Consider the following 19,036-nt stretch of genomic DNA (forward strand, 5'->3'; position numbering starts at 1 on the left):
CTGATGACGGGACGATGATGTCTGTCCGCGTTGTCGCCGTGACAACACGGGAAGAGACAGGCCCAGACAAAGCGAGCGGCTCTGGAGACGAGCCAGGCGGGAGATAAGAGGATGGATGAAGAGGGCCGCAAATTGAAGGCAACGCTAAGGAATGATGGAGATAAACAGCATTCCAAAATGAAGGCGGGTACGAGCGGAAGGGGGCTGGGATGTTGGGGACACTTTGGATTAGCACCAAAGTCCACCATCAACTCTTAAATAAAACTAAAACCTTATGAAATGCTACATCACACTTGCATAAAAAAGTCAGCCTTTATGCAAAAAAAGCCCTTTAAAAAAAATGTCACCCGCCCCAAAATTGCTGAATCCATTATAGGGCGGTCCCTCATCTAAGGGCGGTTGCTGGTTCTAGTCCCAACTGCATGAAAGTGAACTTTCATGATGTAGGATTCAACATTATTGACACAATATTATTCTGCAACATTTAGTTTATTTGACTATTTTGACTTCTTCTGTTTTTGTTTTGTTTCCTTGTTAAATACTTTATGCTAGTGAGCTAACTAGTTAGCCTCTCAATTTACTTCTTCCAAACTTACAAAAGTGCCTCAAAGACATTAGAGGTAGAAAGACAAAGACAGCAAAAACTTACCACTTCCACACTGATTGAGAGGAGAAGTTTTTTTTTTCACGCCATCTCCGCCATGGCATCTCCGTCGGCTCTGTTGGCTTTATTTGTTGTTTCTCCAAATAACAAATTCTTTGACTAAATATTGATATTTATATAAATATAAATATGAATATTTGACTAAAATGGCATTATCTTTTCCTCATAATATTTATTTCCTCGTTATTTGCATCAAAATTTATTTATGTGAAAGGTTTGTTTCTTGTTAGATTACAATTTTTTTTTCTGAACATTTTTGGTATGGAATTTTTGCATTTTTGTCGTCAATTTTCTTCTTGTAATTATGAATTTATGCTAGAAAATTTATATTTTATTCTCATGATATTATATGTTTTTCTGTAACTTAATAATAACCAAATATTTCAACTTAATTGTTTGTAATATTTAACTTTATGCTTGTAAAATTATTGCAGATTTTTTAAAATTTTTGTTTTGTTTTTGTTTGGTTGTTTTCTTCCGGTTAAATTCAGCATACTAGTTAGCTAAATGGTTAGCATCTCTAATGACTTATTCCAAACATAAATAAGCATTCAAACAGAATGGAGAAGAAGAACAAAGATGCCAAAAACTTACCACTTCCACACTGATTGAGAGGAGAAGTTTTTTTTTTTCACTCCATCTCCGCCATGTTGGCTCTGTTGGCTTCATGTTGGCTTTATTTGTTGTTTCTCCGAATAACAAAACAATGATTTATTCTTTAATATTTCAACTTTATTTGACTAAAATGACATAATTACGTCATAATATCACCGCGTTATTTGCATCAAAATTTATTGAAGTGAAAGACTTTTTCTTGTTAGATTACAACTTTTTTCTCTGAACATTTTGGTATGGAATTTTTGCATTTCTGTGGTCAATTTTCTTCTTGTAATTATGAATTTATTACCAGAAAATGTATATTTTATTCTCATAATATAATACATTTTTCTGTAACTTAATAATAACCAAATATTACATCTTAATTTATAGGTGTGTTGTTAGTAATACTTGACTTTATGATTGTAAAAATATTGCAGATTTTTTTAATTTTTGCTTTGTTTTTATTTGGTTGTTTTCTTCCTGTTAAATTCAGCATACTAGTTAGCTAAATGGTTAGCATCTCTAATGACTTATTCCAAACATAAATAAGCATTCAGAGTGGGGAAGAAGGACAAAGAAGCCAAAAACTTACCACTTCCACACTGATTGAGAGGAGAAGCTTTTTTTTTTCACTCCATCTCCTATAGTATTTTTGCATTTTTCTTCCTGTAATTATGAATTTATTGCCAGAAAATTTATATTTTATTCTCATAATATTATATGTTTTTCTGTAACTTAATAATAACCAAATATTACATCTTAATTCATAGTTGTGTTGTTGTAATATTTGACTTTATGCTTGTAAAATTATTGCAGATTTTTTAATTTTTGCTTTGTTTTTGTTGTTTTGTTTTGTTGTTTTCTTCCTGTTAAATTCAGCATACTAGCGAGCTAAATGGTTAGCATCTCCAATGACTTATTCCAAACATAAAAAAGCGTTTCAAACAGAGTGGAGAAGAAAAAGATGCAAAAAAACATACCACTTCCACATGGATTGAGAGAAGAACTCTCTGCCATGGCATGTGGGCTCTGTTTGCTAATGACAAAAAAAGTACTTTTTATTTATTTTTTCTACTTCATTGTACTAAATTGACACTAGTTTTTCCCTCATTTTATGTCGAGATTATTTGCGTAAAATTGATTTCGCATTTCACATTTTGACTTTATTTTTGTAAAATGGCAACTATTACAACTATTTCAACTTCCTTTGTGTCAATTTTCTTCTCGTAATTGTGACTTTATTCCCAGAAAAAAAAATTCTGCTAACTAATTTTTAAAAAATGACAAATTTTTCTTGTTGTTTTGTTATTATTTTCTCTTTAATATTTCGACTTTATGCGCCTAAAATTACATAATTATTTTTCCTCATAATAGTCCCATGTTATTGTCATTACATGTTGACTTTATTTTACTTTTTTGGTATATAAAACATATACTTAATCAACAATAATGAATCATAAGAGTCACAGTGTAGTCCAGTGGTGTCCAAGGTGCGGTGCGGGGGCCAATTGCAGTATATTGGCACACAGATATATACTATTATTATTATTTTATTATTATAATTTTATTATTATTTTACAATTATTTAAAATATAAATTGATATATTAAAATATATCAATTATATCAAAAAATCAAAAAAATACATCAATTATATCAATCAAAAATATATCAATTAATTATATCAAAATATATGAATTTTGCTCTTTTTTATGCCATTTTTGCTGTTTTTTTTATTTTTCAACTTTCTTCTTCAATTATTATTATTATTGTAATATTATGACCGTATTCCTATAATATTCCTAAAACTTTATTTTACTTTTTTTTCATAATTATGACTTTATATGACGTTATATGACATAATAAAAAAAATTTGTTGTTAAATTCCAACTTTTTTCTCGGAATATTTTGACTTCATTCATGTAAAAAAAAAAAAGTTGTTTTTTTAAGACTTGTCTCATTAAATAGACTTGCCGCAGGCGAGTAAAAAACAGCCCCCGGCCCACACTTTGAACACCCGTGTCTGAAGGGTTAGCATTATTTTGCAGGTGTTATTTGAAGCCCCACTTAGCTCACGCTGTCGACTGTTGCCAGAAAGCGTTCCCATCCATCCGACTCCAGACAGGAAATGAGCGTGTGGTATTTATCCGTTGAGGAAAGCAAATGTAGGTCAACACGCGTCATACGTGTTGCAGGCACACGCTTGACACGCGTGCCACACGTCTACCTGAGGATGCTAGCATCCCATCCTCAAAGGTCATCCCGGCATCCCTCGGCTTTGGCATTCAGAATCCGAGCCTGGTGGAGCTTTCCGGAAAAAAAAACGGCGTTCCGTCCGGACTTTCTTGACTGCAAAGTGCTTGATTTGGATTCCAGCTGAAGCATCCTGATCCGATAAATCTGATTTCGGGAAGCATCTGCCCTTTTGCTAATGGGGGGGGGGGGGGGGCGATGGATCAACATTCCGGCACGGAAGCACCGGAGCAGGCTGCTCCTCGGCCGCCATCATTGACCTCGATTTCACAGCTGGACCACCAGGACCAGACTTTGGGAACGTAAACGAAAGGGGGACCTGGAGGACAGCTCTAGTCCTAGCTAGTTCTAGAGCTGTCCTACCTAGTCTGACTGGCATTTGTCCCGCCTGGTTTTTGATCATGAAGTAGACTGGAGCTGTCCTATCTAGTCTGACTGGTGTGTGTCCCACCTGGTCTTTTTAATCATGAAGTAGACTAGAGCTGTCCTATCTAGTCTGTCTGGCGTGTGTCCCACCTGGTCTTTGAGTATGAAGTAGACTAGAGCTGTCCTATCTAGTCTAACTGGTGTTTGTCCCCCACCTGGTCTTTGATCATGAAGTAGACTAGAGCTGTCCTATCTAGTCTGACTGGCATTTGTCCCACCTGGTCTTTGAATATGAAGTAGACTAGAGCTGTCCTATCTAGTCTGACTGATTTGTGTCCTACCTGGTCTTTCAGCATGAAGTAGACTAGAGCTGTCCTATCTAGTCTGACTGGCATGTGTCCCATCTGGTCTTTGAGCATGAAATAGACTAGAGCTGTCCTATCTAGTCTGACGGGTGTGTGTCCCACCTGGTCTTTTTAATCATGAAGTAGACTAGAGCTGTCCTATCTAGTCTGTCTGGCGTGTGTCCCACCTGGTCTTTGAGTATGAAGTAGACTAGAGCTGTCCTATCTAGTCTAACTGGTGTTTGTCCCCCACCTGGTCTTTGATCATGAAGTAGACTAGAGCTGTCCTATCTAGTCTGACTGGCATTTGTCCCACCTGGTCTTTGAATATGAAGTAGACTAGAGCTGTCCTATCTAGTCTGACTGATTTGTGTCCTACCTGGTCTTTCAGCATGAAGTAGACTAGAGCTGTCCTATCTAGTCTGACTGGCATGTGTCCCATCTGGTCTTTGAGCATGAAATAGACTAGAGCTGTCCTATCTAGTCTGACGGGTGTGTGTCCGACCTGGTCTTTTTAATCATGAAGTAGACTAGAGCTGTCCTACCTAGTCTGACTGGTGTTTGTCACACCTGGTTTTTGACTATGAAGTAGACTAGAGCTGTCCTATCTAGTCTGTCTGGCATTTGTCCCACCTGGTTTTTGATCATAAAGTAGACTAGAGCTGTCCTACCTAGTCTCTCTGGCGTTTGTCCCACCTGGTCTTTGAGCATGAAGTAGACTAGTGCTGTCCTATCTAGTCTGTCTGGCGTGTGTCCCACCTGGTCTTTTTAATCATGAAGTAGACTAGAGCTGTCCTATCTAGTCTGACTGGCGTGTGTCCCACCTGGTCTTTGATCATGAAGTAGACTAGAGCTGTCCTATCTAGTCTGACTGCCGTGTGTCCCACCTGGTCTTTCAGCATGAAGTAGACTAGAGCTGTCCTATCTAGTCTAACTGGTGTTTGTCCCCCACCTGGTCTTTGATCATGAAGTAGACTAGAGCTGTCCTATCTAGTCTAACTGGTGTTTGTCCCCCACGTGGTCTTTGATCATGAAGTAGACTAGAGCTGTCCTATCTAGTCTGACTGGCATTTGTCCCACCTGGTCTTTTTAATCATGAAGTAGACTAGAGCTGTCCTATCTAGTCTGACTGGCATTTGTCCCACCTGGTCTTTTTAATCATGAAGTAGACTAGAGCTGTCCTATCTAGTCTGACTGGTGTGTGTCCCCCACCTGGTTTTTGATCATGAAGTCGACTAAAGCTGTCCTATCTAGTCTGACTGGTGTGTGTCCCACCTGGTCTTTGAGCATGAAGTAGACTAGAGCTGTCCTATCTAGTCTAACTGGCATTTGTCCCACCTGGTTTTTGATCATAAAGTAGACTAGAGCTGTCCTATCTAGTCTGACTGGCATTTGTCCCACCTGGTTTTTGATCATGAAGTAGACTAGAGCTGTCCTATCTAGTCTGACTGGCATTTGTCCCACCTGGTTTTTGATCATAAAGTAGACTAGAGCTGTCCTACCTAGTCTCTCTGGCGTTTGTCCCACCTGGTCTTTGAGCATGAAGTAGACTAGAGCTGTCCTATCTAGTCTGACTGGTGTGTGTCCTACCTGGTCTTTGATCATGGAGTAGACTAGAGCTGTCCTATCTAGTCTGACTGGCGTGTGTCCCACCTGGTTTTTGATCATAAAGTAGACTAGAGCTGTCCTATCTAGTCTAACTGGTGTTTGTCCCCACCTGGTCTTTGATCATGAAGTAGACTAGTGCTGTCCTATCTAGTCTGACTGCCGTGTGTCCCACCTGGTCTTTTTAATCATGAAGTAGACTAGATCTGTCCTATCTAGTCTCACTGGCGTGTGTCCCACCTGGTCTTTTTAATCATGAAGTAGACTAGAGCTGTCCTATCTAGTCTCACTAGCGTTTGTCCCACCTGATCTTTGATCATGAAGTAGACTAGAGCTGTCCTATCTAGTCTCACTAGCGTTTGTCCCACCTGGTCTTTGATCATGAAGTAGACTAGAGCTGTCCTACCTAGTCTGTCTGGCGTTACAGACACAAAGTAACATTTTTTATGATCCTTTCCAGGTTACGGCATCGGACTCCCGCAGGGCTCACCTCTGACCCGCAACGTGTCGGAGTTTGTGAGCCGCTACAAGTCGGACGGCTTCATGGACATGCTGCACGACAAATGGTACAAGGTGGTGCCCTGCGGCAAGCGCGTCTTCGCCGTGACCGAGGTGAGTGGCGGCAGACGTGTTGCGTGTTGCGTTCAATGACGGTCGGGGTTGCAGACAAGCCCGGCTGCCAGCTGACTGTCTCAAACGATTAGGATGAGTCACACAGTGAAAACCACGGAAACATCTGATTGGCTTATTATTTTTATTATTTATTGCACTTCCTCTTGTTGCTAGGCAGACCTCACTCTGCCCCCTCCAAACCCTCCTAAACACTCCCCTTCTCTCTTCAACTGCCATTGTTTACCAACCATGGACGTTAGCATGCTAATTGCAGCAATAATTCTGCCTCACGTCAACAATGAAAATATAAAACATAAAAACATATACTTAATCAACACTAATGAATCATAAGAGTCACAGTGTAGTCCAGTGGTGTCCAAACTGCGGTCCGGGGGCCAATTAAAGTATACAGTATACTGCTAATACAGTATAAGGCAGGGGGGCACACAGATATAAAATATCTTAATTATATAAAAAAATCGAAAAAATATATCAATCAAAAATAAATCAATTAATTATATAAAAATATATCAATTTTGCTCTTTTTTTATGCAATTTTTGCTGTTTTTTTTTATTTTTCTCATTTCTTCTTCAATATTATTATTATTGTAATATTATGACCATATTCCTATAATGTGAGAACTTTTTCCCACAATAAAATTTTTCAAATATTACAACTTTATTTTTAAAAAAAATATAAAAAAATAATTTAATATTTCAGCTCTGTGCGGTTAAAATTATATAATTTTTCCTTATCATGTGACGAAGTTAAAGTTATGTAAAATGGCTACTTTTATTCTCGTTAGCATGTGGAATCGTGATCGGTAATATGAAGCATTCCATGTAAACTGCATTCATGTTGTAAATAAATACACCATAACCATAAATCATGATATTTGGACTTTATTCTCGTAACAATATAACTTTTTTCACATTGTAATTTTTCAAAAATTACAAAAATTTGTTATTAGATCACAACTTTTTTCCTTTTTTAGTATTTTTGAAGTTTCCTGGTAATGTTACTGCTAATATTTCAATTACTACTACTATTATTATTATTATTATTATTTTCAATTATTGCTATAATTACTGCTAATATTTCAAATGTTGTTAAATTATATAAAATGACAGCACTTTGGACACACCGGATTCTGCTCATCCTCCATTATTATTCATTAGCGGTGAGTCACTTCCTGTCCGCCGGCGATTCTGCTCCCTAAACTGTTTTTATTATTATCATGTAACATTATTATTATTAATTTTATTATTGTTATTATTATTATAACATTATATGGACTATAGGGTATGAAAGTGTGACTATAGGGGTGTTATTTCATATGTGGATGTCTCTAATAATGTTACAAATCTTATTTAAAAAATTATAAATTATTATTATTTATTATTTATTATATTTAAAAAAATATTAAAAAATATCATTATTTTTTTAATCTTATTTCGGAGATTTAAACAGGTTTTTATGACATAAAAAAGGAATCCTACTTTGCCGTCGACCATTCCATATCATTCATTATTATTATTATTATTATTATTATTATTATTATTATTATTATTATTATTATTATTATTATTATTATTATTATTATTATTATTATTATTATTATTATTATTATTATTATTATTATTATTATAACATTATACCGACTATAGGGTATGAAAGTGTGACTATAGGGGTGTTATTTCATATCTGGATGTCTCTAATAATGTTACAAATGTTATTTATAAAAAATTATAAATTCTTATTATTTATTATATTTTAAAAAATTATAAAAAATAAATAAATTAATTAAAAAAAAATCTTATTTCAGAGATCTAAGCAGGTTTTTATGACAAAGAAGGAATCAAACTTTGCCGTCAACCATTCCAGCGAGGTGACCGTGTCCCCTCCCACCCTTCCTTCCATATCATTCATTAGCGGTGAGTCACTTCCTGTCCGCCGGCGATTCTGCTCCCTAAACTGTTTTTAATATTATCATGTAACATTATTATTATTATTATTATTATTATTATTATTATTATTATTATTATTATTATTATTATTATTATTATTATTATTATTATTATAACATTATACCGACTATAGGGTATGAAAGTGTGACTATAGGGGTGTTATTTCATATCTGGATGTCTCTAATAATGTTACAAATGTTATTTATAAAAAATTATAAATTGTTATTATTTATTATATTAAAAAAATTATAAAAAAATATTTAAAAATTATAAATTATTATTATTTATTATATAAAAAAATAAATTTAAATAAAAATCTTATTTCGGAGCTCTAAGCAGGTTTTTATGTCATAAAGAAGGAATCCTACTTTGTGACCGTGTCCCCTCCCACCCTTCCTTCCAGGACAGGAAGTGTTTGGGCTAATTTGGGAACAATTTGTGATTAAAGTGCTGGTTTTTCCTCTCCAGACGGAGAAAGCACAAGGACTTCGGCGTCGTCGCTCATCTTCAAATTTGTGCCCCGTCAGCATGCGGCTAATTGCTACGAGAGGCGTCGCTAGATATTAGCCTGATGGTGGAAAACCTGATGAGAGCACTTTGGAAGGGGCTGGTGCCACCTCCCGCGCCCCCTCCCCCCGGACCCATAAAGATGTCACTCGGGGCAGATGATTTATGTGGGCGTGTGTTGGTTGGTTGGGGGGTGGGGTTAGGTTTGGGAAGCCAAGCGGAACAAAACATTCCTTATTTTTTTAATCATTGTTTAAATTTTTGCGTCTCCCTGCGGACTTCCTGTTGCCCTCTCAGCCTTTTATACACATTCTAGTACTAACTTCCTGTTTGTTATTATTTATGTTTATTTGCCCAAGACGCTCCAAATGGGAATCCAGCATTTCTCCGGCCTCTTCGTGCTGCTGTGCATGGGAGTGGGCGGAGCCTTGCTGACCTTGGCAGGTGAGCACACCTTTTACCACCTGGTCATTCCTCGCCTCCGACGCAGACACACGCTGCAGTACTGGCTACACACCAGCCAGGTGAGTACATGTACACGAACACCACACTTATACGCAATACACAGCACAGCCATTTTGGTAGGCAACAGCGCCCTCGGGTGTCATAAACCCGCCACTGCAGGTATTTTATGTTGTAAAAAATATTATTTCATATAATTACTACATTAAATATACATATTTGGGGGGTACTAACTGATACAAATAATCATCACTTGTCATAATCTGCATAGTTGCCTGTGTAACAGTTTTTGTTTCACTTCGTAACCCTTAGTTCCTGCTTTGGTGCTCTTATTTTGTAGTACTTCCTGTGTTGGTCTGTCCTGTTTTCCGTCAGTCTTACTTTTCATCCTACACGCACCTGTTAGTAATTGTTGATTGTTGTATGTGTCCCACGTGGTCTTTGAGCATGAATAGACTTGAGCTGTCCTATCTAGTCTGACTGGCATGTGTCCCACGTGGTCTTTGAGCATGAAGTAGACTAGAGCTGTCCTATCTAGTCTGACTGGTGTGTGTCTCACCCGGTCTTTAAACATGAAGTAGACTAGAGCTGTCCTATCTAGTCTGACTGGTGTGTCCCACCTGGTCATTGAGCATGAATAGACTAGAGCTGTCCTATCTAGTCTAGTCTGACTGGCGTGTGTCCCACCTGGTTTTTGAGCATGAAGTAGACTAGAGCTGTCCTATCTAGTCTGTCTGGCATGTGTCCCACCTGATTTTTGAGCATGAAGTAGACTAGAGCTGTCCTATCTAGTCTGACTGGCGTGTGTCCCACCTGGTCTTTGAGCATGAAGTAGACTAGAGCTGTCCTACCTAGTCTGACTGGCGTGTGTCTCATCTGGTCTTTGAGCATGAAGTAGACTATAGCTGTCCTATCTAGTCTGACTGGCGTGTGTCCCACCTGGTCTTTGAATATGAAGTAGACTAGAGCTGTCCTATCTAGTCTTGTCTGACTGGCATGTGTCCGACCTGGTCTTTGAGCATGAAGTAGACTAGAGCTGTCCTATCTAGTCTGACTGGCGTGTGTCCCACCTGGTCTTTGAGCATGAAGTAGACTAGAGCTGTCCTATCTAGTCTAGTCTGACTGGCCTGTGTCCCACCTGGTCTTTGAGCAAGAAGTAGACTAGAGCTGTCCTATCTAGTCTGACTGGCGTGTGTCCCACCTGGTCTTTGAGCATGAAGTAGACTAGAGCTGTCCTACCTAGTCTGACTGGCGTGTGTCTCATCTGGTCTTTGAGCATGAAGTAGACTATAGCTGTCCTATCTAGTCTGACTGGCGTGTGTCCCACCTGGTCTTTGAATATGAAGTAGACTAGAGCTGTCCTATCTAGTCTGACTGGTGTGTCCCACCTGGTCTTTGAGCATGAAGTAGACTAGAGCTGTCCTACCTAGTCTGACTGGTGTGTGTCCAACCTGGTCTTTGAGCATGAAGTCGACTAGAGGTGTCCTGTCTAGTCTAGTCTGACTGGTGTGTGTCCCACCTGGTCTTTGAGCATGAAGTAGACTAGAGCTGTCCTATCTAGTCTGACTGGTGTGTGTCTCACCTGGTCTTTGATCATGAAGTAGACTAGAGATGTCCTATCTAGTCTGACTGGTCATTGAGCATGAAGTAGACTAGAGCTGTCCTATCTAGTCTAACTGGTGTGTGTCCCACCTGGTCTTTGAGCATAAGGTAGACTAGAGCTGTCCTATCTAGTCTGACTGGTCATTGAGCATGAAGTCGACTTGAGCTGTCCTATCTAGTCTGAGTGGTGTGTGTCCCACCTGGTCTTTGAGCATGAAGTAGACTAGAGCTGTCCTATCTAGTCTGACTGGTGTGTGTCCCACCTGGTGTTTGAGCATGAAGTAGACTAGAGCTGTTCTATCTAGTCTCACTGAAATCTGTCCCACCCGGGTTTTGAGCATGAAGTAGACTTGAGCTGTCCTATCTAGTCTCACTGATGTCTGTACCACATGGTCTTTGAGCATGAAGTAGACTAGAGCTGTCCTATCTCGTCTGACTGGTGTGTGTCTCACCTGGTCTTTGAGCATGAAGTAGACTAGAGCTGTCCTATCTAGTCTGACTGGCTCTAGTCTGACTTCATGCTCAAACATGATAGTGTTTGAGCATGAAGTAGACTTGAGCTGTCCTATCTAGTCTCACTGATGTCTGTCCCACCCGGGTTTTGAGCATGAAGTAGACTAGAGCTGTCCTACCTAGTGAAAAATCATGCATGCCTCACTATCAAATGAGCAGCCTCACTTTTTTTTTACATTTTTTTTCCACCCAAAAAGGGCAACCCCCGCCGGGCAGCCCGCAGCATCCATCCCATAATCAGCTATCAAAGCCGGGCATCCCTGCGGATAATCCTCCTGTTCCTGTTCCTGTTCCTGTTCCACTTTAGCGAGCGTGTGCACGTGCATACGCCCCCCCCCCCCCCCCCCCCCCCCCCGTTAAGGCGGAATTATGCCTTAAGCTTCCTGGTCCCGTCGTCACGGAGATAATAAGATGAATGATCTCAATCAATCATGTGATTCAAATGTAAAGCACGTTTAGGCGAGGGCTCTCCATAATTCATAATTAATTGTCTCGCTACATTCATCCTCGGAGCTGATGAAATCAACGCTCTACTGTTACATTAATATTATTTTTTTTGTTATTCTTCGCTCTTGTCTGCTTACAGAAAATTCACAGAGCTCTTCATACGACGTACGAAGACGAAGGCAAGGAGCTGACGGGCCTCGAGCAAAAGTAAGGAAGATTAGTTATTTAAATTTATTGTATTTTCATGTGTATTTATTAGCTAGAACTATTTATTATTATTATGATTACTGTATATGTTTTTTATAATTATTGTTATTCATATTAGTAGTATATTGTGACAAGATTATGTCGACATCAGCGTGTTTTGTAAACATACCGAATAAAAAAACATGACGTTTGAGTACTGCCAGAAAACATAAAACATGTAAAAAATATTTTTTATTTAAGAATCTAAATTATATTAATATAAAAATAAATCTAATGATTTTTTTATTGTTACTATCATGAGGAATATATATTAATATAATATATATATTTAATAATTTAATAATATATTTTAAATCTAAATTGTAAAATAGACCACCAATTTAGGATTCAATAATTAGCTAAGTAATATGATTAAAAATATATTTCATTTGATATATTTAATAAAAATTAATATGATTAAAATGTATATTATATTAATTTTAAAACATAAAACATGTAAAAACTATTTTTTTATTTAAGAATCTAAATTATATTAATATAAAAATAAATCTAATGATTTTTTTATTGTTACTATCATGAGGAATATATATTAATATAATATATATATTTAATAATTTAATAATATATTTTAAATCTAAATTGTAAAATAGACCACCAATTTAGGATTCAATAATTAGCTAAGTAATATGATTAAAAATATATTTCATTTGATATATTTAATAAAAATTAATATGATTAAAATGTATATTATATTAATTTTAAAACATAAAACATGTAAAAACTATTTTTTATTTAAGAATCTAAATTATATTAATATAAAAATAAATCTAAGGATTTTTTTATTGTTAATATCATGAGGAATATATATTAATATAATATATATATTTAATAATTTAATAATATATTTTAAATCTAAATTGTAAAATAGACCACCAATTTAGGATTCAATAATTAGCTAAGTAATATGATTAAAAATATATTTCATTTGATATATTTAATAAAAATTAATATGATTAAAATGTATATTATATTAATTTTAAAACATAAAACATGTAAAAACTATTTTTTTATTTAAGAATCTAAATTATATTAATATAAAAATAAATCTAAGGAATTTTTTCATTGTTAATATCATGAGGAATATATATTAATATAATATATATATTTAATAATTGAATAATATATTTTAAATCTAAATTGTAAAATAGACCACCAATTTAGGATTCAATAATTAGCTAAGTAATATCATTAAAAATATATTTCATTTGATATATTTAACAAAAATTAATATGATTAAAATGTATATTATATTAATTTTAAAACATAAAACATGTAAAAACTATTTTTTTATTTAAGAATCTAAATTATATTAATATAAAAATAAATCTAAGGATTTTTTTATTGTTAATATCATGAGGAATATATATTAATATAATATATATATTTAATAATTTAATAATATATTTTAAATCTAAATTGTAAAATAGACCACCAATTTAGGATTCAATAATTAGCTAAGTAATATCATTAAAAATATATTTCATTTGATATATTTAACAAAAATTAATATGATTAAAATGTATATTATATTAATTTTAAAACATAAAACATGTAAAAACATTTTTTTTCATTTAAGAATCTAAATTATATGAATGTAAAAAATAAATCTAAATAATTTTTTTTATTGTTAATATCATGAGGAGCACTTTTTGAAATAAAACTAATATATTAAAACTTATTGTTGCAGTAAAAACATATACTTACATTTTCAAATATTTTAAATCTAAATTGTAAAATAGAATGAACTTCAATTATTATTTAAATGTATAAATTTAGGTATTTTTTTAAAATAATAATGTATATAGAATATTTATTTTTAAAACAATCTAAAACATATGAATAGGACAAAAATTATAATTAATATTATAATAATTATATTAAATTATAATAATTACAATTATAATTATAAAAGTAGTATATTTTAATTTTTTTTTACTTTGTTGTTTCTTTCGTTTTTTTCCTATTAAAGCAAAAAAAATTCTAATATACTACAATTTTTGGAAAAAGTTTTATAATTATAATTTTAATTATTATAATTTAATATAATTTAATATAATTATTATATTAATTATATTTTTAGTTCCATTCATATGTTTTAAATATTCTATATACATTATTATTTTTAAAAAATACCTAAATTTATACATTTAAATAATAATTGAAGTTCATTCTATTTTACAATTTAGATTTAAAATATTTGAAAATGTAAGTATATGTTTTTACTGCAACAATAAGTTTTAATATATTAGTTTTATTTCAAAAAGTGCTCCTCATGATATTAACAATAAAAAAAATTATTTAGATGTATTTTTTACATTAATATAATTTAGATTCTTAAATGAAAAAAAATATGTTTTATGTTTTAAAATTAATATAATATACATTTTAATCATATTAATTTAAATATATCAAATGAAATATATTTTTAATTATATTAATTAGCTAATTATTGAATCCTAAATTGGTGATTTTAGGTATTTTTTTTAATGATTTTTTCTGATTGGCTGAGTCAACATTTTTGCTTTCCGTCCTCCAGCACCTCCTCCTGCATCTCGGAGAACTGCACCCTGCACAGGAAGCAGCACCAGCCGCCCCCTCCGTCCCCCCCCAAGTCGCTCCCCGCGTCCTCCTCCGCGGCCGACAGCGGCAGCTCCTCCTCGCCGTCCCACGAGCCCAAGGAGAAGCGGGTGCACTTTGACCTGGAGACGCTCCACAGCTACCGCTTGCGCACCCACACCGCCTCGGTGCGAGGGCGCCCCGGCATGGTGGGGCGTCCCGGGCTGGGCCTCGGCGGCTTGGGTCTTCCCAGCCTGGGGGCCTTCACTCCGCCCTCGCAGATCAGCCTCCAAGCCAACGGGGGCCCGGTCTCGGCGCTGGCGTCCGCCGGGTTGGTGCTGTCGCCGCTGGGGGGTCGAGGCGCCCAGACCAGCTTGTGGGAAGGCGAGCTGCAGGAGCTCCAGGGGAAGATCGAAACTTTCCGGAATCAACTGAGGGAGGCTCTAGCCAGGAGAGCGGAGATCCAGACCAGCTTGGAGAGGGAGCGCAGCGGCATGGTGCGCCGGGACACCAGCCTGGAAAGGGAGCGGGAGCGGCAGCAGGTCCAAACAATCAGCACCGACAAAAGCAGCTCGGCTCAGCCCAAATCCGACAGAGACAGACCCGGCCCGGTCGTGACCCTTAACAACCATCCCACGAGCACCACTCCGCCCGCTGGCGCCCCCGGGACTCTTAATTTCGGGAGGAGCACCCAATTGAACACAATCAACAGCCTGGACAGGGGGAGGGTTGCTCAGTTGCGCCCCGTTGACGCGCTGATGGTGGACAGGACTGTGCAGTCGCGCGCCTCCGCCAGTCTGGAGCGCAGTCGCCTCGGCCAGTTGGCCCCCGGGGGCGCCCCGCCACGGAACACTTTGAGCCTGGACCGCCAGAAGGCCAGCTTGTCGCGTGTTCTTAACACTTTGGAGAGGACAAAAGCCAACCCGTCAAACGCAGGGGGCGGGACTTGATCGACTTTGACCTTGAACTTATAGTTGTGTCACACGGCCGCGGGAAGCCATGACCTTCAGCCTCATCACAGTATCACAGTATCACAGTATCGCACAAAAGTAGTCAGTGTACAGCTTGTACAGGAGTATCGGAAAGAAGTCAACACTCAGCAATTATGATCGAAACATCTGGCAACATGACCCGGTAGCAAGCGTGGTGTGTTCTGGGGCCGCACGAGTGCTGCCGGCACTTGTCGGGAACTGAGGTTCACCTCGGGGGTATTTTTGGACTCCTTATTACTTTGAAAAAAAACTGCTTTTAGCTTCACAATATCACCGTACACGCTGGACTTCACCTCTTTACTCCAATCCCGGCAGCACTCGTGTACCTTGTGTACGTTTAGACAATACCGGCTGTGTGCTAACCCAATCTACGCCGCCATACGAGCTGTACACTGAATACTTTAAATGATTGTCCAAGTACTGTATGTCCCCTTCCAAGATATACTGGAATATTTGCCGATACGCAAGGAGTACTTGTGAGATACTGTATTTATAAACTGGTTACAATCTGAAATAGTTTTTAAAAAGCCTAAATTTTCCACCATCTTGAAAGACGCACACACAAGAGCACACTTCACTGCAGAAATACTCTTTAAATGTTCCTTTCAATTTCCAGACAATGCCCAAATGGGTGCATGATGGTGGTCTACAATCATGCCAGTTCCAATTATCAACTAACTAATGACCAATGATGAATTATTTTTACACAAAACCGGAAGAAACATAATTTATGTGATGACACGACAGTTAATTTTCACGATTTCACTCAATATGAATGATTTGCAGTGGAAACTTGGTTAGCATCATAAACCAACAAACAAACAGATGCTAGCTGAGTCATACAAAATAATGTAAATCCAAGTCATCCGTTCCAGTAAACCAAAAACATAATCACATGATCACGTCATGTAGCGTTATTAATGCACTGCGGGAGTCCAACCTTTTTTTTTAAATCCCAAAACGTCTTAAATAATCTTAAATAACAAAAGCTAGCTTAATAACAACATGGTATGACGTGTCATGTGACGTCATCAAAGGTTGACGGTCAAAAATGTTAACACAAAACACGTTTTCATTTTATTACATGCAGTAATCACGTCCAAATTCATATAAATGATGAATGAAAGTAATAAATGAATATTTAATGTTATTTTTTTACGTTAATTGAAGACGCGTTCTATGTCGTGAATGTTCAAAAAGGCACAATATGGCAGCGAGACACCTCACGGACATCATTTTCCTGTTTTGTCAGTTCTTGAACTTGATAGTGTTTCTCACCTCAGTAACCCAAAATTGAGCCAAAAAAGTTTAAAGTGCCAGTATTTTGATGAAAGATGAAAACACGATTAAATTGAACCGAAATGAAATGAATTCCAGAAATAACTCATTAACAAAACAGGAAAATGTGTCCATTAGTTGTCTTGCTGCTATGTCGGGGCTTTGAGAGCACATATCAAGAATCACGTCTTCAAGAGAGGGTAAAAGTACACTTAAATGTTCATTTTTCGATTTCATTCACCGTTTATATGCACTAGGAATTGTTTTAAACATTTGAAAGGATAAGATCGTGTTTTGTGTCGACATTTTTGAGAGTCGACCGCTGATGAGTGATGACATCATAGACGGGCTACGGAGCTAACTTCCTGTTGTTAGCCAGCTAGCTTTTTTTGTTAAAAGCTAAGGACGTTTTTGTGATTAAAAAGAACACAGTTGGTCGCTCGCAGTGTATTAATAACATGACAAGACAAGCATCATTTTGTACATTAACCAGAAATGTACATTAACAGTAGTGTTACATAAATATTCGACACGCTAACCGAGGTTCCAGTGTTTTACTAATTTACACACAAGTGAACTGCAATAATACTTGGTTAATTTTATGTTAGAAATATTTTTTTTTATTTTATTGCTTAATTTATTTAAACGATAATTTATTTTTCACATTATTTTCATTCATTTCGTTTAAAATTAAAGCGTGTGAATTAGCCTTTTATCAGTTAAATAATCATAATTGAACACTTAATTCAAATGGGGATTTCAAATGAACCCAAGTTGAATCATGTGACTTGCAGACTGCCAGCCAATCCATCAAAAGAATATGTAAATAATAAAGAAAACTGTATAATGATATTTTATTAAGAATAACGTGAAATTCGCCAAAAAAAAGCTTGTAAAAAACAATTATTTTTGATTTTTTTAATTTTACCGTATTTAATTAATTATACCATATTTAATGTAGTAATATATAATTTATTAATATTTTTTAGCCAGTCCGCCAAAAGAAAAAAATCTAACTACTATCCATATTTCCGGGGCTGTCGAATATGGTCTTGTGCAATTTGAAATTCCACCACTAGAGGGAGCCATTTCACTTCTTCCCGCGGCTGTGGAGGCCTGCAAGTGAGGACATTTATGAAACAATCTATTTTTAAACGGTGTGGAGAAAAAGATGTCGGCCACTCCTGCATCCATGTCGTGTGTGGACGCCGGTCCGAGGTCAAAGGTCTGTCTGGACATCCTCTGGAAGGGACGCTCAACTTGAGGCTTTTTAAACATCTCAGCGCAGCTCTCATATTTCCATGTGGAGCCTGATTTAAAAAAAATATATACAAAAAAATACATTTTCAAATGTCTTAATTCCCCGCCCTGAAGAGCTTGTGCTACTAAATATAGACGCAGAATACTTTTCATCTATTAGACGGAACTGTAACAGCATTTATGGAGATTTTATGATATGGACCAATTCATGTTTTGAAATAAAGCATTTATATATATATATATATAGGATATAAGTTTATACGGTATTTCATTTTGGAGTGGAAGAGAAATGTTGATTTTTTATTGGGTATGCCAGCACCATACAAAACCTGTATCGCTTTTATAAAAATAATGTCATTTGAATAACAGAGTTGAACTAGTAAAGCAAAAATATGTTGGAAGTCGAAATATGAGAACCAAACTAAATTTAAAAACAATAATTTTTGGAAAAATTAGGTGGGGAAAAAGTCATAATATTATGAGAAGAAAATTTATGAGGATTATTTAAGCAAAAATGTGAAATATTTGACAAAAAAAACAGCAGCAAAAATGACAATATAGTATTACTATAGTTTTTAATAATGTCTTCATAATAGGAGCAGAAAATTCACAAGAAGAATGACAGTTGGGGGGGGGGGGGGCAACGGCCGAGAAACAGCTGTAATTTTAATGTCAAAATATTGAGTGAAAAAAAGTCATAAAATTTTTTTTAAAAAGTAAAATTCCACAGTCACAATTTTAT

General features: G+C 36.2%; 1 protein-coding gene across 2 annotated transcripts in view; it reads left to right on the forward strand.

Annotated features, from left to right (window-relative positions):
- grin3ba (glutamate receptor, ionotropic, N-methyl-D-aspartate 3Ba) overlaps positions 1-18,566 on the forward strand; it is a 171,461-nt gene extending 152,895 nt beyond the window's left edge. For both annotated transcript variants that reach the window (XM_058056516.1, XM_058056517.1), the window contains exons 9-12: positions 6,291-6,442; positions 9,277-9,441; positions 12,081-12,148; positions 14,745-18,566. In XM_058056516.1, coding sequence (XP_057912499.1) covers positions 6,291-6,442; positions 9,277-9,441; positions 12,081-12,148; positions 14,745-15,714 — 1,355 coding nt within the window. In that variant the 3' untranslated portion in view covers positions 15,715-18,566. The remainder of the gene's footprint in view (positions 1-6,290; positions 6,443-9,276; positions 9,442-12,080; positions 12,149-14,744) is intronic.
- The last annotated feature ends 470 nt before the right edge of the window (positions 18,567-19,036 follow it).

Source organism: Doryrhamphus excisus, chromosome 19 (genome assembly GCF_030265055.1).
Source record: "Doryrhamphus excisus isolate RoL2022-K1 chromosome 19, RoL_Dexc_1.0, whole genome shotgun sequence".
In the NCBI taxonomy this organism is placed as follows: domain Eukaryota; kingdom Metazoa; phylum Chordata; class Actinopteri; order Syngnathiformes; family Syngnathidae; genus Doryrhamphus; species Doryrhamphus excisus.